Genomic DNA, 23985 nt, shown 5'->3' on the forward strand with positions numbered 1-23985 from the left:
CAGCGTTGTACAGATAGAAAGAACCACAATGCTGTTAAGTGTTTCTGTTGCAAGCCAATCAGAATTGAGAGCTCAGGTAGTGGTTACAACCTACTGCAGGAAAGTATGTGCAGAGTTGGGCACCCATGATATAGAGGATGCATGTGGAGTATAATGCCACCTTGTGGCAAAAAAATGTACTGTCATACAAATATATGGACTGTTATATGAAGTGGTGATTCACCTAAGCAACAGGTGGAAAAAATATTTACTATAATACAGTCTGGAAGTGTCATTATGGAAACAAGTGAAATCAGTAATGATCAAATAACAATGAATAGCCATGAATACCTAATATTAATACAATGAATAATTTTACTTAAATTTAAGTAAAATGAAGTAAAACTAGAACCTGGCAGTAAGATATAAATTTGTTTGTTTGGTTGGTCAAGTCATGTTTAACACCTCATTAGACAGCTGAGTCATGACCCGTGAGTCATGATTCATGAGTCATGATTCAGGACGTAGAGCTGTGGAGGGAGAAGAAGGGGTTTCTAATCATCAGGACTGGACTAGCATGTAACTGACCATTGCTACAGTACGGTGGAGTTACGCATGCAAAAGTCTGTTTATTAGGGCAGAAATCCATCCAGTTCAACTCAGTATTTACAGATGTACAAAACAGCCACTCAGCAAGGATTCATTATGATGGACATGCAGTAGGGGACTGAGTGCAGTGTGTGTGTGTGTGTGTGTGTGTGTGTGTGTGTAATGTGAGTGTGGGTGTCTAACGGGTGTGGGTGTACAGTGTTTTATTTTACCGGGGTATGGGTGTGTGTGTGATGAGGTGTGGGTGTGTAAAAGGGTGTGTAACGGGGTGTAGGTGTGCAGTGTGTGGGTGTGTAATGGGGTGTGTGAGTGTGTATAACGGGGTGTTGGTGTGCAGTGTGTAGGTGTGTAGCGAGGTGTGTGTGTAACGGGGTGTGCGTGTGTGTGTGTGTAACAGGGGCGACCGGGGCATGGTCAGAGAGCAGCTCTCAGTGGGACAGGGGTGCCACGCATTTCATATGGCTGTTTAGATGACATTCTCAAACAGCTTCATGGAGGTCATAATGTTTTCATCCTGAGAGAGAGAGAGAGAGAGAGAGAGAGAGAGAGAGAGAGAGAGAGAGAGAAAGAGAGAGAGAAGGGGACATTACATTTTGTAACTGACTCATTCTTAAGTAGATGTGATTATAGGTTTGTAATACCTTCTGACAGGTCTCCATGAACTCATCGATGGTGACCACACCATCTCTGTTCCTGTCCATTTTCTGCAAAGCACATTTCTACACGTTAGCATTTGTTTATGTTGACACTGAGAGGAGGAAACCCAAACAGATTACCTGCAGGAGCTGAATACAGACTACATAAGAACTAATGGTTAGTGTTTTAATGTAGCGCTGAACTAGAAGAATGAAAAGGAGACTTATTAACCAGATGGACCTGTCTTAGTTAAAGGAAATTTACCTGGAAAAACCTTTCCACGTGTTCCAATGGTGTGTCTTCATGGACACTGGGAAATGTGTGACGGCCCATCATATCATAGATGGATTTAATGATGGCCAACATTTCCTGCAAGACAAGAAATATTGAAACTCAGTACTTTACCCAATCATTCACTGTGTTAGTGAGCTGCCGCTGTGTTACTGAGCTGTGAGACTCTGTTGACTCTTCCTACCTCTTTGGTAATGTATCCATCCTTGTTGGTGTCATAGAGATTAAAGGCCCAACTAAGCTTGTCAGTTATTGAACCACGCAACAGTACAGAGAGACCTATGACAAAGTCCTTCCAGAACACACACACACAGATAAGATTAAGTTGATTCAAATGTAAACCAAAATAAATAAAATGAAATATACAGAGATAATCCATAAAAGTTTAATGTAAATGGATATCTAGAGGAAAAAAAAAATTAATGTTTGCAGTTACACTGTTGACCACAAGGCAACATCCCAGTTAGGATTTATGACTTCACTGTAATCTTGGTACAGTGCTGAAAGAGAGAGAGAGAGAGAGAGAGAGAGAGAGAGAGAGTGAGAGAGAGAGAGAGTGAAAGAAAGAGACAGAGAGAGAGAGAGACACACACAGAGAGCGCACGAGAGAGAGAGAGAGAGAGAGAGAGAGAGAGAGAGAGAGAGAGAGAGAGAGAGAGAGAGAGAGAGCGAGAGAGAGCGCTTCATACCTCAAAACGTATAGAACCATTCTGGTCCACATCAAATGCGTTGAACACAAAGTGTGCATATGTGGTCGCATCTGGAGAAACATCATGTCAAACAAACACCCAGTTATAGGAGATATACCTGCCTATGGAATTAGCTTGAGATGTTGTTCTGTGTTGTTCAGCTACCATAATTTCCCTCATGCTTGGATACTGGACTTTAAGACACCCATTAAAGCACCAGTAAAACTCCCAGTATACCTCCTTGAGGGAAGAAGCAGGAGTAAATCGTCTTAAAGGTCTCCTCATTAACTAACCCACTGGGACACTCCTAATCAGAGGACAAGAGACAGACGGACACAGAGACAACAATAGGGAAAAGTTGATTTTCATGTACTTGAATCCTTGTTGGGGCCAGTTCATTTTCCGCATAGTTGAAAACCAAAAAAAGCACAATAATCACATACACAACCACTTTATAAACAACAGCATAAAACAAACAAAAAAGTACATACATAAAAACACAGCATGCATAAACTACAAACCCTTTCTCAGTTTAGTCTTCTTATGTTTCACATTCAGGTTACAAAACCAGCAGGTCACTGAAAAGCATAAGATGTGCTCTATAATGGTAAAACATTTCCATTAAGGTTTTATCGATATTACATAACCTATGCTTCATCTAACAAAACAAACGCTGTCAGCCCTTTTTACACACTCATTCTGGGGTTCCAATGACAACATATTGTTCATTATTGTATCTAGATACTTAGTCATTAAACCACTCAAGATCCTTTGCTCTGATAAGTTTCCTACAGATCTGCTCTTTCTTAAGTCCTCAGCAGTCAGCAGGGTTCCATTTGGGCTCTAAAGGAAAGCCAGTCTCACATTTTTGAAGCCCCTGTAGAGTGACTGCAATTCCTTCCTGGTGAATTTGGTCTGTGCCTGCAGCACTTCCAGGCCCTCAGGGTGGTGTCTCACTGTGGCCAGCTCCATCTCCCAGTCACTGGTCTCTACTGCAGACAGACAGGGGCAGACATGCCAGGGAAGGGGAGGAGAGGGGAAGAATCGTGAGGTGTCCTGGGCGAGCAGTAGATGGCTGAGCTATAGCCACCTGAAGGAAACACAGTACTGGCTCTTACAGAGATGCCCCTCACTGAGACTAACATTCACAACAGCAGGAACATCACATGAAATGAAACAGCAAAACAGAAGCTCAGTGAAACAGGAAAGAGTCAGAGCAGGCATCAACTCAAGTCTGGCAGGATGTTGAGCAGTGTCGGGTTCTAGAGAAGGTGAAGGTAAGTAGCACGGTCACATGTAGCTTTGTTACTGACAAACATGACTGTACCGGTACTCTAACATAAAAGCAGCCAACACACAGAGTCAACACATGACTCTGCACTTGTCTGCAACCTGTAACATAACGCTTTCCCTCTACTCAAGCATTCTTGGAGAGTTCGTAGCGATGTTCCTGTAAAGGAGGAGGGAGAGAGAGAGAGAAAGAGAGAAAGAGAGAGAGGCAGCTGGCATGTTCTTACCATCAAGAGGTTCCAACAGGCTAAACTGCTTCAGAACCATGAAAAGGAGCAACACCACCACGGCCACAGCAAACAGCTCCATACCCTGCACAGTCATCACAGCACAGCCGTGGAGCACAGACGGCTAACACAGGGCTCAAAGCAGAGTCCACGCTGGGTTTCAGAACAGTCTCCTCTCTTCATCTGATGTTTCACTCAAAGTCTTTTCCAGATATACTTTGGGGTGACAATCTATACTTGGACCAATAGAAGGTGTTTGCTGTCCCCACATTGCAAAGATCTCAAAGCCAAAAATAAGGAGCCAATCAGATACGTGCAGGTGGACAGGTAATCTGTCAGTTTTCTGTTTACTTCAACATCCAAAGCCACACACTCCAAGATGTTTCTCAAAAAATAAAAGTGAAAGAAGAAAAAAAAACTCCTCAAAACTTTAAAAATGTCCAGCGTGTCAGCACCAGAGATGCTTTTGTTGTACAGATCAGAGGACATCCAGAGAGATGCAGATCGCTGCTTTCTGGAGTTTTGTAGAAGATGCCAAGAGCTCAGGCAGTGTTCTGGTCCTACATTTGGGGACAAAGCTCTGACCTTGCTGTGGGTTTCACGCAGCGTTTACCACGACCCTTCTGAGCACTCTTCACCATCTGCCGACTCACTGCACCAACAGCAATTACGTACAGTAACGAGCGCGCCATAATGCAAAGAGGAGTGCACTTGCTCTCTCTCTCTCTCTCTCTCTCTCTCACTGCCCTCCCTCTCTCTCTCTTTTTATCCTCCTGCAGTTCCACACCCTCTTTGTTCTGAATTTTCATCCAACTTTATGTTTTCTATGGCTTGGTAAAATTCCTTATGGAATGGCAGGTCCTTATGTGTTAATTGGTCCTTATGTGTCAATGGTCCCTCATGTGTTAGTGGGTTCTCTGCTGTGGTAATATTCATTTGAGCTGTAAAGCATCTGTCTAGCATATAGAAATGCTAGTACTAACAGAGCCGTTTATCACGTGTAACTGATGCACCTCACAACCACAGCCACTCTCAGACACGTTGGCAAGTGATGACACGAGAGACAGAGAAGCAAAAAACAAAAGCGCCATCGCCATTAGAATTTCATTGAAAAGAGGCCCGACGCACTTGTTCTGTCTGAAACACACTTATAAACAAACCTTCCATAAGTCACTCCATTTGCACCAAACTTCTCCTCAGCATTAAGGCGGTTAATAAACCAGGGAGTGCTTACTGATCGCAGGAGTGTTTGTGCTTGTGGTTCTGGTCGGGTTTTCCTGTATCAGCAGAAGGGCTTTATGCTGCTTTAGAGCCGCGGATGAGCTGAGTCAGGCATCACTTACACCTGCCCCCACGTCAGCCCTGTCCCTCACACCCTCACCCTTCTGCTCCACGCAGCAGTAAGTGAGGCCTGAATACTTCTGAATACTTAACACTAATAATCAATTCTATAGCTGCATAATGCTAAAGAAACACTCCCAGTTTTGTCGGCACTCTGAAGCGGGCCATATGGGGTATATCACAATAAAATAACTGCACGTCATTTATGTTGCCCAGGACACTAGTTAGGCATCTTTCTCTGCATTTTTCCCACAGTACAACTAAAATACACTTTATGCAATGGCTGTCCTGCTCTAACCTTACCAGTGACCCGACCATCAAGTATTTATGACCTATAAAGTAATTTCAGCCAGTTCTCGTGACTGGTAGCTGATGAGGTAGCATTCCTTAATGCACGAGTTTAACCAGGAGGGAGGACCAGTACTGGAGGATCGATAGATAGAGAGAGGGACAGAGAGAGAGAAAAAAAAGAGGGGGGGGAGAGAGAGAGAGACAGAGGGACAGACAGAGAGAGAAAAAGAGGGGGAAAAGAGAGGGAGAGAACGACAGACAGAGAGAGAGAGACTGAGGAGGGGGTAGAGGGAGACAGGCAGAGAGAGAGAGAGAGAGAGAGAGAGAGAAAGAGAGAGAGAAGGAGCAGGCTGTGTCCTCTCACAATCTGAGATGTTCTTCTGAGGTGAGCTTTGGAGCCATCTCAGCTACGTGTTTGAAGCTCAAAACTCAAAACTATGTTTGAGGTTGCACGACACTAACATACCAAAACCTGCATGATCACCTCATGAATCAGGAAACATTAAATGTTAAATGCTGTTAATAATTTACCTTTTTTTTTTAAATGTCTTTAGCACATTGTCCACCTCAGCAAAAGAGTTTGAGGAGTAATGTGAAGCTCTTAGGAAGAAGCAATCAGGAAAGTCAACTTCAGCTGATCTTCACTTTAATTTAAGCACTCGGACATTAAATTAGCGCACCAGTCCTCCATGAGTAGCCCAACGTCTCCCACAGCACTCAAGCTCCTGGACTCACTGGAGAGACATGCTGACCACACTGGACAACAGCAGGAAATTAAGGAGTGAGTGAGTTAGTCAGTAAATAAATACAATGTTTCTTCAAACTAAACAAAACATGGCAGACGAGATGTAAGAGGCAATACTGTGAACTGAGCTGTCTGCTCACAGAACACAGAGCAAACGTCCTTGACCCCTGGTCATCTGTAAGGCCATACTGGTTCTGTTTTAGTGGGCTGGGTGGGGCTCCTCCAGTGGTTTTATTGGGGTCCTGCGATCTCTGTTTGAAATTAAAAGTCATTATTATTAGAATCACTAAAATGACTGCTGAATCACTGGAAAATGTAGTATATTTAAATACTGTATAGTATAGATCTGCTTCCTTTCATCTCTGTCATCATCAACAACTCCTTATCTTCTGGATATGTGCCTACTGCATTCAAAACTGCCAGGGTGGTAGCAATCCTCAAGAAGGCCACACTTGACAGCTCCAGTGTTACCAACTACAGACCGATATCACTTCTCTCTTTCCTCTCAAAAGCCCTTGAATGAGCAGTTTATAATCAATTGTCTCTTTTTCACACCCAGAACCAGCTGCATGAGCCCAATCAGTCTGGCTACAAACCGGCATTCTACAGAAACGGCCCTCATATCAGTGACTGAGAAACCTCATGCCGCTAAAGCTGCCAAACAGTCATCTGTTTTGATTCTTCTAGACCTTTCAGCAGCCTTTGACACAGTGAACCACAACATTCTTCTCTTTGTTCTTTCCATTCTTGGTGTGACTGGCTCTGCTTGGAGATGGTTTCAGTCCTATCTGGAGGGACAGTCCTATCAGATGACATGGAGAGGATCCACATCCAAACCATGTAGATTCTCCACTGGTGTTCCACAAGGCTCAGTATTCTCTTCTCTTTGTATACTCATTCTCTTGGTGATGTAATATCTTCTCATGGTTTCTTCTACCACTGCTATGCCGATGACACTCAATTATTTCTTTCTTTTCCACCCTCTGACACGCAGGTCTCCAGACGTATCTCGGTATGTTTGACTGACATTGTGTCATGGATGACAGCCCACCACTTGAAGCTCAACCCCTGTAAAACTGAGCTTCTGTTCATCCCAGGTACTCCCAACCCTTACCATGACCTCACTGTTTCCTTTGAGAACTCCCTGGTATCACCATCTGAAGCTGCCCGTAGCCTGGGCATAACTTTGGACAACCAGTTGTCGTTCTCAACTCATGTTTCTAATCTAACTCCCGTCTTGCAGATTCCTCCTTTGTAACATATGAAGGATTTGACCCTTTCTTTCGCAGGAAGCTACCCCGGTGCTTGTGCAATCTCTTGTGATCTCAAAGATCTCAAAGAGTACTGCAACTCACTACTTGCTAGTCTTCCTCTAAGGGCCATCAAACCTCTACAACTTGTCCACAATGCAGCAACACGACTGGTCTTCAATCTTCTGAAGTTCACGCATTACTCCACTGCTGCGCTCCCTTCATTGGCTCCCTGTAGCTGCATGCATCAGATTTAAAACCTTGATGCTTGCCTACAAAGCCAAAAATGGACCAGCCCCTTCATGCATGAGTTCAATAGTCAAAGCCCGATCTGTACCTCAAGTACTTCGAACCTCAAGTACGGCTCAGCTTGAAATACCTTGCTTCTGGTCTCATTGACGACAAGCATCGAGACTATTTTCTGTCCTGGCTCCAAGATGGTGGAATGAACTCCCGCTTGCTGTCCAGACAGCAGAGTCCCTTGCAGTCTTCAAACGCAGACTGAAGACCCATCTATTTGCAGAATATTTATAGGACAACTGACACTGCTCCCTTATTGACTGACTAATTTAGTACTTATTGTAGGGCACTATTTATGCTTTTTAACAAACTCTAGCACTTATTGTTTATAGCATTTATCATTGTTTAAGATAGACCTTATGTATTTTGCACTTCTAGGTATCAGCATTCATCCCTGTATTCTACAGTATTCTAGTTCATTGGTATGTTTAATTCTAACCTAGTATACTGTACTTGGATATATTCTATGAGTAAATGACAAAGCACTTTTGTAAGTCACTCTGGATAAGAGCGTCTGCTAAATGCCGTAAATGTAAATGCATAGTATAGAATATTTTAAAAACTCCTTATAGAATTTATGCTCTTAGAGTTCACAAAAACCCTCTCATTTCTTGATATAAATAAGCTTGTTTGTATTATTTTGTTTTTCATTGAGTCAGAATAAAAGATTATTGTCAACTCTAATGTTGCAACATTTTTTATTCTCAGAAAAATACAACACCTAACACACCTGTCTACACACACTGTGAGCTTTGGTATTTCTCTTATATTCATTATAATTGTATTATGACTGTTGCCTTCACAGTTCTACATTAAAATACTGCTACAGACAACAAAAGAGATTTATCCTGCGATTTCAGTCTTATGATTTTAAAAAGCCCTACACACGTTTAATAATGCACATTGTTGAGAAGTGACTGGCTGTGTGGGGGCAGTGCAGTTGTGTGCGCTATAAGCAGAAAGCCCTTACGGAAATTGCTAATCTGTAAAATCTAAATTGGCCACCCCAGCGACTAAGGCCAACAAGGAAACGTGCTCACCATCACCAACGCCAAGGGCTCACCATCAAATAAACACACTAACACGCCAAGTGAGTTTTATTTCTTTTAACACTTAAACAGTGTATGTTTGTGTGTGGGGGGGATTACAGTAGCAAACCTCACTTGTTTTTTTTCTGCTTCAGAAAATTAAGTCTGCAAAGTAAATCTTAAAACGCACAGCTGTAATCTACATCATGGGGCGTTTCCTCCCCTGAATTAATACTGCATATTTGGCACTGTTTTTAACCTCGTACCACCATCATTTCGCATGTTATACGGAACACTGACAGACGGCCACTAGAGTGCAGTGTTGAGCAGGCTGAAAGTTCTGCGAACACACGGCGGGTATTTGATATTTAGTCATATTAGTGTAGCTTATCCAGACAATATTAGAGCAGTGTAACACGAACATCTCAAAGCCCAGCAGCACCACTCACTACTATTCAAACTGTGGAAGGAAGACTGCTTTAGATTACCATCAAAAGCACCATCTCTGTGGAGATACTGTGCTGACATGCTGGATGCATTCACACCTGCAGCTGATGAAAGTGCTCAGGACCAGTGTTAACTAACAGCATCTTAGTTTAAGATTATATGATTACTAGGGGGAGATTATATATGACACTGGCTGGACCAGGTTTATTGTGTTATAATGCTTTAGGATGTTCTCTCTGGGTTAGTAGGTGGCGCCGTACATGCCGTACATATGCTCATACACACAGTACACTTACATACAAACGAAGTATGATACTGTAATCACATACATCCCACACACACATACACACCCCCCCCACACACACACAGAGTTCCCTGACTATGTAGTTGTAACTGTGTGTGTGTCTGTGTGTGTGTGTGTGTGTGTGTGTGTGTGTGTGTGTGTGTGTGTGTGTGTGAATTGTGCATTTCTTTCCTGTGGGTATGTGGTTGTACACACACACATGCTGTCTCTCATATACACATACAGTGTTCTATATTTGGACAGGAACACCTACTGTGTTTCAGATCCACAGTGATAAGATGTGTAATAGAATAATCAGATATATAATTACATGCTGTTATTTCTGTACCGTAATGGGAGACTGGAGTGATATGAGAGATGTCTGATTATAAAGGGCTGTGTCAAGCTGCACTGTTCACCCTGATTACAGAGGACAAAAATGCATGATGGGACAGGGCTGAACACACCCCCTCAAAATAAGCATAACCTTTAACCCTGGGGCTTTAACAGAGAGGGGTCCAACATGGGCCATAGGAGACAGGAGGAAGAGTGCAGTAAAACAAATAAATATGTAAATACCATATTCCAAAAAAATGTACGTGCTCTTTAAAATACCATGGAAAGGGAGGTGTAGTGGGTTAGAGCTCCTCTCTCTCTGCAGGTGAGTGGCTATTTGGCGGCTGGTCTGTGGGTGGGGCATACTTAGATACCTGGGGTTGGATGATTCCTGTTATAAGTGTATGATCTGGTTGCACCTGTGCTGTGTGTGTGTGTTTTTCCATACCTATGCCCTGTGGTCCTGTGCTGGTAATGAGCCATTTGACCAAGCAGCACTTCATCAGACTCTTGCAGGAGAGGCAGGGCTTGCGCCACTTGGCGCCACCTTGCTCACACGTGGTGGGGACTCCGTCCTGCCCCTTATGCATGACTGAAACATTCACACTGGAGAGAAGACCCCTGTCGACGTCCTTCAGATCTTTGTTCTGTTAGGCACAGAAAACAATGAGGCATAGACCAGAGTGAACGTGTCAGAGTGGAACACAGAGAGCAGGCTGTGCCGTTTACACTTACAGCATCAGGCAGACGCTCTTAGCTACAGCGACTTACGTATGTAAAACAGACCAATTCTACCCAATCAGCAGACAGATGTGATGGACACTCAGGGGTTACTGCAGGCAAAACTCAACAAGAGAAGCAACGACACAAGTAAATGTGTCCCCAACACATTGAGAATGAGCCTGGGTCTATGATACAGAGTGTGTGTGTGTGTGTGTGTGTGTGTGTGTGTGTGTGGGCGCACAATTGTGTTTACAGATGTTTACAGAAATACTGGCACGAACATCTCCCCTCCCACCCCCTCACCAGGGAGGGGGGGTGTTCATGCCAGTATTTCTGTAAACATTGCTAGACCTCACACAAGTGCACACACACACACACACACACACACACACACACGCACACCTTATTCTTCCTATTTGAATATGAATATAGACTAAACTATAGCTCAGTTTAAGGTTTACTCTCTATTCATATTTATTCAGAGCATCCTGAATAATTCAGAGTCTGAAAACAGCTTCAGTAAAAGTATACACACACACACACACACACACACACAAACTTCATTTTAAACCTTTGAGCACATTATGGAAAAAATGTCAGCATTTTTAAAATTCTGATCTTTTAAGCAGACACAATAAAACCCAAAAGCTTGAGCCAAAAGAATCCACAATAGGTGCCTGGGTGTGAAAGGTGTGCTGGGTTTCCTCTGAGAGATGAAAATAGGGGAAGGATCTGTAACCACCAAGCAGCTTTACAGTGTGGAACACATCAGAATGATCTGACTCCTACTGTGGAGTCTGTCTCTGTGCGTGTGGATCTGTGTGTTCCTGTGACTATGATCATAATAACTCTCACCTGTGTGTGCGTGTGTGTGTGGGTTTACGTTGGTTCAATGCCGTCACCTGCAGGGGTCTGCCACCTGCTGCATTATTAATATGCCAGCATTAGTACAGGTGGTCATGTGTGCTTTTCACACAAAGTACTGTCAAAAGTCAGTTCTGAATAGTCCCTGTCCCACCCACTGTGTCCAGCCCGCCCCGGGACAGCTGTGTACAGCACCTACAACACTCACAATCTCCCTGAGCACAAGCAGCTCCATGGCACAGCCAGCTTGACTGCTTAACCAAAACAGAGAAACGCAAACTGGTGTTCAAATTGTCGAACGTCCATTCACAGAGGTCTAGGGTCTGTACACTATCTGCCTCTGAATTGTAATCTATCTGTATGTGAATCCAAAACTCATCTAATCAACTCAGAGAGTGTGAACTACTGCATTGACCATACTATCAAAACCCACTATACAGAGCATAAAAAACACACAAGCATGCACACCTACTCACACTCACTCACACTCTTATCCCTCACAGTACTTTGATAGAAGCATTGTTCCCTTGGCTTGCTCAATAATTTCACATGCACCCATGCACACACACACACACACACACACACACACACACACACACACACACACACACACACACACACACACACACACACACACACACACACACACACACACACACACACACACACACACACACACACACACACACACACACACACTCTTTTCCACCCAGCACTTTGCCAGAACCATTGTTCCCCTGGCTAGCTCTATACTGTGCCCGTGGGGGTCTTCCTTTATGCTTGGCCAGATTATTTCATTAATGATTAAAGTCTCTACAGTGTTTAAATAATATCCTCCATTTCTCTCCTGTCCTGGCTCACCAGACTCTGCCCCCCAACAGAGTAAGTCTTTCTGTTCTTCAGTATGACAGCATTTAAAATAAAGCCAACATATTCATCATTGTACTTCTGATGTTAAAGCTCAGATGTTGTCCCTAAGACTTGAAACAGCAGCATTGTTTCTTCACACGATAAGACTTCAATCTTCCAAAGTTCACACATGCTACTCCACTGCTGCGCTCCATTCATTGGCTCCCTGTAGCTGCATGCATCAGATTTAAAACTTTGATGCTTGCCTACAAAGCCAAAAATGGACTAGCCCCTTCATACATGAGGTCAATGGTCAAAGCCCAATCTGTACCCAATCGAACCTCAAATACGGCTCGTCTTGAAATACCTTGCTTCGGGTCTCATGGACGACAAGCATCGAGACTATTTTCTGTCCTGGCTCCGAGATGGTGGAATGAACTCCCGCTTGCTGTCCGGACAGCAGAGTCTCTTGCAGTCTTCAAACGCAGACTGAAGACCCATCTATTTGCAGAATATTTAAAGGACAACTGACACTGCTCCCATATTGACTGACTAATTTAGTACTTTTTGTAGAGCACTATTTATGCTTTTTAACAAACTCTAGCACTTATTATTTATAGCATTTATCATTGTTTAAGATAGACCTTATGTATTTTGCACTTCTAGGTATTAGCATTTATTCCTGTATTCTACAGTATTCTAGTTCATTGGTATGTTTAATTCTAACCTACTTCTCACACTTCTTGATATACATAAGCTTGTTTGTATTATTTTGTTTTTCAGAATAAAAGATTATTGTCAACTCTAATGTTGCAACATTTTTTATTCTAAGAAAAATAAGTCACTCTGGATAAGAGCGTCTGCTAAATACCGTAAATGTAAATGTAAGACAGGCAGGTCTTTCCTCACTAATCATGGGTCACTGTGTTCTCAACAAACTGCCAGTGTCCTTCTACAGAGAGTCCAGTAAGCATAATGTCTTTACACAACAGACAATTAAACATAGTCTCTTGCACACTCAGGGCAGGTAATCTAATCTAATAATCTAATCAAATTTCTTTCTTGCCCTTATTCTTAAATGCACTTTCCTACTGCTGTCATCAGCTCCATGTTTCTCTCTGTGGGCATCCAGTAGAAGAGGACCATAATTTCATCATGTCTTTTACCTGAGGAGGAGTGGTGAGGATGAAGAGTAACACCTGATGCAGTAAACATCAGTCTTACTGTTGCAGGTCGGATACAAGTACAAGTGTTTGCTTGTGCTCATCACTCACAGTCCAGACAGCATTCATTATGCTTCTCTGGGTACATCTGTTCACATTTATTTAGGATGCCAGCACTACATGGCGCATGTGGATACACTCTGCAGTGATCGCTCCTGTGGAGTAATCTGTAATGAGGAATGATTTCTACGAAGAAATTATCTCTAAAGAGTGAATTCTTTGTGGAGTAACAGAGGGAATGTTTTTAATTTGGAAAGTATGTATAATGAGGAGTGATCTGTATAGTGACAGAATAAACCTAATTTAAGTACAGTCCTAACACTGCATGGCATAATCTAGATAATTCCACTGTCAGATCCTTGAGTAGTACTACTACAAAAAGTAGTGCACTAAAAGTATAGTACAGAGACAGAGCCATTATCACGGAACACTCGACTCCCGCGAATCACGTGGTTTGGCCAGCCTTGTGTAATGAGAGGATCTGCTCATAGCCACACCTGCACACCTGAACCTTGTTTATCTATATGTATTTAAACCCATATCGAGGTGTGCAGAGTGTTGGTCATTTTGGATGTAACGTGATAAATGTTTTGATGTAATGTTCTCTTTGTCAATGTTAATCGTATTAATGTTTACTGTCCGTGTTTAATGTTAACCGTTTCTTGTTTGTATTAATCGTGTGTAATTCTTGTGAGTGCCGTTAGTGTTTTATGTTTAAATATTAATAAATGTATGTCCTAGACGCTGGAGTCTGTGCGTCCTGCCCCTCGCCCTGCAGCACTCAGGCCACCTCGCGTTACAGCCATCCAGTCATAATTTAAATCTGGGTCTTTAAATTAAAAGGAACTTGACAGAAATCGGCACCACACTGTTGGACTGGAGAATGTTTGGAACAGTAGTGTTCCCCAAACTTCTCTCCAAAAGCAAGGTATAAAATCAACCAGGAATTGACAAAGAACCTAAAGAAGAACCTCTAAAGATGTGATGGTGCGATGCACGATGGCAGTGATGGTGGTGGTGTGATGGCTTGTGGATGTTTTCTCCATCAGGACTTGGGTCCCTTGCTGTCAGGACCTATGTGTCCTGCTCTATATCGCAGAATTCTTCAAGACAACGTCAGAACATTTGTATGTGAGCTGCAGAGTAACTGGGTCATGCAACACGACAATAATCCAAAACACATGAGTAAGTCTACCTCACAATGGTTAAAAAAAATAAGTAATTTAACCTGCGGAAGTCTTGGTCAAGGTCCCCGATGTGGCGGCATCTCGAAAGTGCGCAAAGGCCTATAAACGTCACTGAACTGAATCGGTCATGTAAAACGACAAACATTAATCCACAGCATGTGGTGACACTAAAACTAATCCTATACAAAGGGAGTAACCCTTGTCTAACACAGGGGGCCGGGTGTTGAACATCTTAATAAATACAGTGTCTGTCATATTGTTGTATTTTCGGTTCCCATGGGGTCGCATTAATGGGTTTTGGGTTAAGACGTAGCCCAATGTCATTTAGTGTTTGGAAATGTGCACAATGCTGTCAGGACAGCGGTAGCCACAAAACAGAATCACTAACCTGTGGTTAGTACTTAAAAAGGGTAAGTACGTAGTAAATGTTCAGTAACCTACTTTCGAAATCACACATGGTTAAATAAAGAAGCAGAATTATAAAGAGAGAGATTGGTGAGCTAATTAAAAATCCCAGTTAAGAACACAATGCATGACGTATTTTGATAAATATCGATTCATTTAGCCAACCTCAAACCAAATGTTAGCTCATGCACGAAAGTTTAATTCTGTTAAAGTTTAATAATTTAAATAAGTGCTTCAGTAACGCTATAACAAGGACTTGGCATTCAACTGGAAAACTAAGTCACACACTTTGTTGTAACCTATTTGTTATTGTTGCGTCTGAAAAATAATGGCTGTAGATGTTCCAGAATGTCAGATATACCAGAATAGCTACCGTAAAAGATTAACTTACGATACAGTCCACATGCACGAAAATGTAATTGTGTTACAGTTGAAACAAAGACACCAAGCAGCGAGTTTTTTTAAACGAAGTCTTTTAGGAGTTTTGATTGTAATTCGCCTTGGTCCTTCATGTTATAGTGGCGATTCCAAATGTATCCGATAACAAGGGAAGCAAAGTCAGAAGTGAGTGTCTCATTTAATGCATAATTCAAATTTCTCACTTTCTTCAAATATATCAGTGGGATTTTTTTGAGAATCACAAAAACACATTATAGATATTTATTATAAATTAACCGCAACGCTTGTGTTGTTGCTTAACACCTAGGTTAAGTTCCTAAACCATTTTGTGTCGTGACAGTGAATGAGAAACATTTCCCCCAACAATTATTCCCCCGGCAACCTCAATTAACGACGCGGTCTTGAGGAAAAACGGCTTACCTGCATGTTATTCCGTGTCCGTGCCTCCGCTTCGTTTCCGTTTCAGCTTTAAAAGCTCCTCAGCCGGTCTCCCGCTGTCGCTTTTACTTTCTCACGATAAACGACGTACGAATCAGTTGCGACCGTTTATACACGTCCTCGAGACAGAGCGCGAGCAAAGAGGAAGAGCAGCGAGGGGCGGGAAGGAGAGCGACGCTCGAGCGCACCTGAAGCGGAATAAGTAGATTTAAATTATTTAAATGATTATTTCTGTATAACGAGGACTTGGCATTCAACTGGAAAACTATGCCACACACTTTGTTGTAACCTATTTGTTATTGTTGCGTCCGAAAATAATGGATGTAGATGTATCAGAATGGCAGATATATCAGAATAGCTACCGTCTCTCTTAGCCAAAAGATTAAATTACGAAACAGTCCACATTTTTAGGGGATTTGTAAGTGAACGAGTGAGTCTGTAGTCCGTTTGTTGTCATGGAGAGGTGGCAGCTCAGTTTCTGAGCACAGAACCACCCCCAGATGATGTGGGGAGCAGACCATTCTTCTCCTATTACAGCAGTAACACTGACATGGTAGTGGCATGGTAATACTATGTGTCAGTATTAATGTATCAGTGGTATTAATGGTATTAATGTGTCAGTATTAATTGTCAGTGGTATTAATGATAATGTGTCAGTGGTATTAATGGTATTAATGTGTCAGTATTAATGTGTCAGTGGTATTAATTATATTAATGTGTCAGTATTAATGTGTCAGTGGTATCAATGGTATTAATGTGTCAGTGGTATCAATGGTATTAATGTGTCAGTATTAATGTGTCAGTGGTATTACTGGTATTAATGTGTCAGTATCAATGTGTCAGTGGTATTAATGGTATTAATGTGTCAGTATTAATGTGTCAGTGGTATTAATGATATTAATGTGTCAGTATTAATGTGTCAGTGGTATCAATGGTATTAATGTGTCAGTATTAATGTGTCAGTGGTATCAATGGTATTAATGTGTCAGTGGTATCAATGTGTCAGTATTAATGTGTCAGTGGTATCAATGGTATTAATGTGTCAGTATTAATGTGTCAGTGGTATTACTGGTATTAATGTGTCAGTGGTATTACTGGTATTAATGTGTCAGTGGTATTAATGTGTCAGTGGTATTAATGGTATTAATGTGTCAGTGGTATTAATGTGTCAGTATTAATGTGTCAGAAATAATGTGTCAGTGGTATTAATGGTATTAATGTGTCAGTATTAATGTGTCAGTGGTATTAATGTGTCAGTATTAATGTATCAGTGGTATTAATGTGTTAGGCACTGCAGTGTTACTGCTGGATTGTGAGTAGACTACCACTTAAACACATCCAGCTGTAGTAAGAAATTAACCACTGTGTATGTGTTGGAGTATGAACTCCACAAACTGAGTGTGTATTGGCAGTTTGAGGTAATAATGTATAACTATACACCTGCAAAGTGGTTTAAAAATTCTAGTCTAAAAATTCTTCTAATACAGTGAGCAGCAGGTGTAAGTATGTGTTAAGTACTCCCAAATCATCTGTGAGCTGGAGGGACTAATATCGCTACCAGGCTAAGCGCAGGTGTACAGAAACCCAACCACTGAGTCCTAATGAAAATTCAGTCAAATGTGTGCTGCATTGGTTAGTGTTTATGGTACAGACACATGCAGCTTCCTTAATAATCATACATTGATCCATTTACTGGTGTATGAATCCTACCATAAACCACTTCAGACCTATGGATGAATGGAAGCTTTCCAGAATCTTCAAAACCTGTGGTTATGGCACATGTAGGTTTCATGTGTCAACACTGTGCACACCAGTATGGCAAACTTCATTTAGGAACTTCAGAAAGTTCCAGTTCACCCATTAACACATGGGCACAGTGCTCTTTAAGTTGTGCCTTATTTCTTTCTCATAGGAAGCAGTGTTATCTTGTAGCTTCTTAGGTTCCAAAACCACATGACCAAGATCAGGAAGAGCAGAGTTTTCATGGCATCAATGCGACGAGGTCTCTGAAGCCATGCAGAGACATACGCATGATGAAATGCATTTGTGGACTGGATCCTTTTGCATCTCCAGGTCAGGTTATCCTACAGAGAATAAGAAAGGTTAATGACTGTCTTAATGTGACAGTAATTATTATTAGACCCAGAAGCTCTTAGTTGTGTCATGCTCATATACGTATAATTACATAAAAATTAAAATTCCCTGTGTAAAAATATTTTAACCAGAATGTTGGATTCTAGACTTGTGTTTTTACATGTTTTCTCCTGGAGACACTTTACACATTTTTTAATCACCAAGTTCGTTCAGTGGAGAGCAGCGGTCACACTCCTGGTCAAACCAATTTGAAAGACGATTAAAGAAAATAACCTTTATCAGTGTGAATCTCCCTTGTGCTCTGCCAAAGTTTAATTATCCATTAGCAGGTGTGATCAGCGCCGTTTGCCCCCCCGGCGTGGATCAGAGAGGCCAGGAAGCACAATTAGAGCTTCTGTCCCTTTCCAGTCTTCAGACAGCAGGGACGAAAACCCCGGACCTGCTGAACAGCTGCTGCTGAGACTTGCTTCAAATCTTTCCTCCCAGTGGTTAAGGCCAGAACTGAATACAGAGGAAGCACAACTTGGATCGTTGTGAACAGATGAACTCTGATTCACATCTCCAAATCAGGATACCTCTATAACTTTGAGACTCTCCCACTGCAGTACACTCCCATGTCTCCAAACAGGAAAGTTGCCTTGCTCTCTATAACCTTAATTTCATCCTGGGTAGCCATGCTTGTTTCAAATTACAGATGGATCGATAGCTTCCTCACAAGGATCTCACTGTCCTGAGTCTACCGGAAAGAGGTGAAGTTCGAGATGCTCCGATTTAGCCCTGCTTTTTACCCCACATGGGACAAGAGGCAGACCCAGCCTGTGCCATAATGCAGGCAGGACCGCAGCCAAACAACTCTTACCTACAGCCTAAAGGACATGTGCTGTGAAAGAGGGAGGTTGTTGCTGTGGATATTGTTACTAGGCGATATAATAATATACACATCACAATGGTCAGAAAAAAGAATAGGATAAAAGAATAAGAACACCAAAGAGAAAATTGATCATAGAATTACTGTGGAGGACAGGCAGTTAAAAACAAATCGCCAACTGGTTGCTAACCTGCATGTACTCTAGGTAGAAGACAGAGTAGAATGCCATTACCAGTCTTCCTGCTCCTGCTCCTGGAGACGTCACCTGGACCTGTTCTCATGTATGCCTGTGTTTATTTCAACACATCGAGCTGTTACAGCTGCACTGTCAGCTCGTTTTGACTTCACTCGAGTCATGCTGTTATGGAGAATAAAAATTAGCTCAACTTTCATTCACCTGTCACTCTACTTGCCACGCTCTCGCTCTCGTTTCAAAATCATCTAGAACATAATATATTTTCTGATAACTGGTTCCATTTAATAACAGCATAATAGCTAAACGCTGCTGTCTGTGCTGTCTTAGTTAGGCTCAGCCCATAGTGCTGTAACATACAGGATAAATACACCATCAAGTGATGTATAGGCCATTAATGACACCATAAAGTCAGCTCTAACATAGCTGGCCGATATATTTCAGAGTGGGAGTGATGTGTTTTCCTTTTGATCTTAGTTTACAACCATCCAAAATCACTGAAAAAACCCACTACAGTAAGCAGTGGAGGCTCAGTGAAAGTAGTGATCCATTATGGGTGCTGTCCACTACCTGCAGTGCTGAGTCACAGACACCTGCCAGGAGTCCCCATGCCTGCAGCTCCTTAGCTGGCCAGTTTGCCCTCTTTCCAACACGTGGCATCTTGTTTACCAGCCTTTCCACAGCTTGTCTTACTTCTATACGAGATTAAACCAATCAGGATCAGTGCCTTTGTGTGCAACACATTCTCTAAAACTGAGACAACATATCTGCCAATCTTACATTAAAGGATGAATATGCTCAACCACACCAATACACATGCAGTTTCCATGTTCAGCATGGCTGTCCGAATCTCGCTGAATGAGTAATGGGCTCCAACAAAAGTATGGAAACACAGTACACAATCACACCCCTTAAACAAACTCACTGACCTATTGGGATGTGCATCCTCACCCATGTTCTGCTGAACTCCACCAGGGAGGCTGACCACTTCATCACCAAATCAACTGCACATCAGTTTAGCACTCATACTTGTGTGCATGACCAATCCCCCATGCTTGGTTGGCAGTGTACCAGGGAGTAGTGCATGGTGAAGACCTGTTCCATAACTGACTACAACTGTAGATTAAAATCATTTATGGCGCACAAACCAACAATTAACTTACTCTGGCCAACGTGGTGTAAAGTACGGATGGAACACTGCCAATTCATACATTAACTCTGCAGTGACTCCCTCTAGTGGGCAAAGATCAGTGTTACATTACAGCACAGGAATAATCATTTTATTTATATTTAACAGTAGCTTTTCCATTTACAAGTTAACTTTGGTGGGGGGGACAACACTCAACACTCATCAATTATTGGTGGGGACGCACTCCCCCTCAAGAACTACACCCAAGATATTTAACCATCATTGTAAACCCAATATCATGTTTGATTATTTATGTAAAAAGGTAGAAAAACGAAGTTAATTCCACTTATCCGGTCTCTGGTGAAAGACATTTCTACCTTTCACCAATGTTCCACCAAGCCCCCCTGTACATCGATCTGTGTAAACATGATTAAATATTGTCTCCACAGTTCTTACCATTACAAAACGTTTTATTGACTAGAAACAAAGAACAAGTCCCATCATTGTATTTACAGACATGTATCTATACATTGGATATAGCAGGAAACCTGAAAATGCTGGGCTGCAGTTGGGGTTCAAAAAGACTGGATGTAAGGACAGCATGAGAGCGCCTGCAACACTGCACCCGGTATAGGCACCGAACGTCTAAACACTCGTTACTGGACTCGCTTGGTCGTCTTCCCAAGGCTGTTGGTGCGGTCGGAGCAGTTGGTTGTCACGGGCGATTTGTGCGCGCTCAGGAAGACTCCTCATCGATCTTTGGGGCCAGGTAGTATTTGATGTGACCCATGTCAGCGATCTTGTACTCCACCACTGTGAGAAGGGCAAAGCGTGAGACACCCTCGCCATAAACAACACCACCAACTGCTGGCAGGGCCACGGTTCTGCACGTGGGGGAGTCCCTTAAGCTCCTTTAACCCTTAAGCCATTTATTGTTTATTGTTAAGTGTTATTTTACTGTCAAATACTATTTTGAAGGGGGCATTTATTGTGTTCTAGTTTTAGTTTCAGTTCATATGGTGGCTAGTGTTAACCGCCTCAGCTTCTGTAACCAGCTTAACTAAAACTTTACTTTTTGTTATTTTTGAAAAAAGAAACCAGCTAAATGTCATGTTGCTTGTTACGTGCACGTCACATAAATAGCAAATCATACACTCAAGATCACTCATCCCTGAGCTGAAACACCTAAATGATGTTTGTTACCACTGAATTTCAACAGAACATTTTTAGTGTTGCTGGAAAATTTTTAATTTGCGATGTTTGCACCATTGGACAGTGACATGTAAAATGTGTGGCCGCATGGGCGTCTTACCCAGAGGGATGTCTGCAGACATGCTGAGCGTGACTGTTTTGGAGAGGGGTGTGGCCTTGGTGAAGAAGTTCAGATAGTTCAGGGCAAAGATGAGCTGCACTGGTTCATTCATCTCGATCGTGACCTGAGAACAGAAGGAGGTCAGTGGCACCGACGTCTGAGGTTCTGTACCTGAGACCCCTTGTGTCCAACAGGAGCATGGGGTTGATAAAATCTTTTAAGTCTTACAGCCTCATCTTCCTTGTCCACGTTGCTGGTCTGGGACAGTTTGACGTTGCCGGTACCCAGCTCTCCGCTGGCTGAGAACTTCACGCCGTCCTTGGCGCAGGAGATCATGACGGCGTCGCCGATCTGAGAAAGGTCACGGCAGATGCGAGCAAACTCACCTGATGGCATCTTCACCACACAACTGTACTCCTGCTCCTGGAGAAGGGAAAGGGGATCAGCAGCCTAACACACACGCACTCCCGGTTGACACCACACACACACACTCCACAGGAAGGTTAAATGAACTCACTGGGATTCCAAGCTGCTCCACGTCCAAGTCCATTAACTTCATTTCATAATCGGAGACCTTTTCCTGATCTAACACAGAACAGCGTGCACATTAAGTCTGTACGCAGCCCTCGGACAGGAGAGGTCTTGCTATTTTAATATTAACTTCACGCAGCTGCAAATCAATGGGTCAACTCACTGAGCGTCTCAAACACCAGCGCGAGGGAATCCGCGTTGTCCTCCGCACGCAGAGTAATGATGTCTTCGTTGCCGGCACACTTCAGGATCTTCGACATACTGGAAAGACAACAACGTGTCACATATGACAGGAGAGCAAAAACCACAGAGTGTGGCGATCACGCGGGGCTAGAGGAGCTGGTCTGGCATCACACCATACCGATCCGTACCTCGAGTACTTCAAACCTCAAGTACAGCTCGACTTGAAACACCGTGCTTCAGGTCTCATGGAAGAAAAGCATCGAGACCATTTTCTGTCCTGGCTCCAAGCTGTTGGAATGAACTCCCACTTGCTGTCCGGACAGCAGAGTCTCTTGCTGTCTTCAAACGCAGACTGAGGACCCATCTATTCATGGAATATTTAAATGACAAATGACCCGGCTCCTATGTTTACTGACTAAATTAGTACTTATTGTAGGGCTTTATTTATGATGTTGTTCAGCAAACTCTAGCACTTGTTTATTGCACTTAAGATGGATCTTATGTATTTTGTATTTCTAGTCATCACCACTGATCCCTGTATTCGACAGTATTTTAGTTCACTGGTATGTTTAATTCTACCCTACTGATATATTCTATGAGTAAATGACAAAGCACTTCTGTAAGTCGCTCTGGAGAAGAACGTCTGATAAATGACGTAAACGTAAAATCACGCGGCAAACCAACGCCTGGCGAGCCGAAGCTTTAGCTGCTCAAACCCGGTGAGCGGTAGCAGTTAGCTACGCAGCCGCGGTGTTCCGACACACGGCAGATAAACCACGCAGCATGTTCATATAACGAAAAGCTGTTCCTGTTAGTTCGACGCCGTCTGGTAGGAAATGTGTACGAAAGAACACTCGGCCTTGAACAAAGACAAAGCTAACTCGGCTAACGTTAGCTTAGCTGGCGAACTCGAACCAGCCCGGTTTCCTTTTCCCGCCAACCACTACACACGCGCGCAAGTGACGTCACACGCAGTTGAAAAGAGCCACTTTTTTTTTTTAGCGGTAAATAACTACTCGGATGTTCAAAACCCAAATGGTGTCAGACAAAATGAAATGCACGCAAATTAATGCTTTCAAGGTTTTCAACCGCGGACTTATTAAGTATCACCGACGTTCATAACATGAAATATCGCGACAACAGATGACGGCGCGCGAGGCTTGCACGTCCCAGACATGCATCAACATGTCTGCCGCTAAAACCCCCTGCGAACAGTAAGCGCTAAAGTCACATAAACAAAACAAAACAACAACAAAAAAACTTTTCTAACGATTAATAACGATTGTAATTTGAAGATACCACACCTGCTCAAATTGACGCCCATGGCGAGATTTCTGTCACAGCGATAGGAGTCAAAGCCGTCGCTGCGCAGCGTGAGCTGCACCAGCGACACGTGCGAGGAGTCCATGCTCTGCAGAGAGACGCCCGAGGAGCTGACGTCCCAGCACGCCTCCGTGATCAGGTCCTTCAGCGCCTCCAGCACCTTCTTCAGGATGGAGCCCTGCACCAGCCGCGCCTCAAACATGCTGCTGGATCTGGAGATGCAGCCTACGTTTCCGGAGCACAAAGCGCAGTGGGGAGCCGCGACTGTTCGATAAAGGCGACCAAAGCCGAGCAAACTCTGACACTGCCGCTCCCCGGGACAGAAGGCTCCGAAATGCTTCCGCGCGCGCTTTCGTTGTGCTTTTGATGGAAGCGCTGGTCAAGTCCGAATGCGCAACTTCCTCTTCCGTTTGGACTCCTCCTCCTCCTCCTCTTTCACCCCCAAAAATCCAACAGTGATGCCGACGAGCGGCCACAAGAGGTCGCTGTTCTCAAACGTCTAACGCATCATGAACGCAATTT

The 23985-nt window shown here is 43.0% G+C and overlaps 2 protein-coding genes across 7 annotated transcripts; both read right to left on the reverse strand.

Annotated features, from left to right (window-relative positions):
* Positions 1 to 102: 102 nt before the first annotated feature.
* kcnip3b (Kv channel interacting protein 3b, calsenilin) lies at positions 103 to 20286 on the reverse strand. Of its 6 annotated transcripts, none has more exons than XM_081702242.1 (12): positions 20149 to 20286; positions 19556 to 19680; positions 18198 to 19150; positions 15813 to 17914; positions 10191 to 10389; positions 3069 to 3196; positions 2442 to 2511; positions 2205 to 2275; positions 1700 to 1807; positions 1489 to 1593; positions 1230 to 1292; positions 964 to 1102 (listed from the first exon to the last, which is right to left on the reverse strand). In XM_081702242.1, the coding sequence occupies exons 4-12, from the start codon at positions 15816 to 15818 to the stop codon at positions 1055 to 1057; spliced, it is 798 nt and encodes a 265-aa protein (XP_081558368.1). In that variant the 5' UTR covers positions 15819 to 17914; positions 18198 to 19150; positions 19556 to 19680; positions 20149 to 20286; the 3' UTR covers positions 964 to 1054. The 6 variants fall into 6 exon arrangements, with proteins under 6 accessions (XP_081558370.1, XP_081558371.1, XP_081558368.1 ...); XM_081702243.1 differs by lacking the exon at positions 20149 to 20286 and having other exon boundaries at positions 18198 to 18425; positions 19025 to 19150; positions 19556 to 20088; XM_081702241.1 differs by lacking the exon at positions 20149 to 20286 and having other exon boundaries at positions 19556 to 20088.
* On the reverse strand, positions 20244 to 23847 carry pcna (proliferating cell nuclear antigen). The gene is made up of 6 exons (XM_027018268.3): positions 23445 to 23847; positions 22121 to 22218; positions 21944 to 22011; positions 21655 to 21849; positions 21427 to 21550; positions 20244 to 20927 (listed from the first exon to the last, which is right to left on the reverse strand). The coding sequence occupies exons 1-6, from the start codon at positions 23663 to 23665 to the stop codon at positions 20851 to 20853; spliced, it is 783 nt and encodes a 260-aa protein (XP_026874069.1). The 5' UTR covers positions 23666 to 23847; the 3' UTR covers positions 20244 to 20850.
* Between the last annotated feature and the right edge of the window lie 138 nt (positions 23848 to 23985).

The sequence above is a fragment of the Electrophorus electricus genome, chromosome 19, assembly GCF_041902795.1.
Source record: "Electrophorus electricus isolate QZ-2024a chromosome 19, ASM4190279v1, whole genome shotgun sequence".
NCBI lineage: Eukaryota > Metazoa > Chordata > Actinopteri > Gymnotiformes > Gymnotidae > Electrophorus > Electrophorus electricus.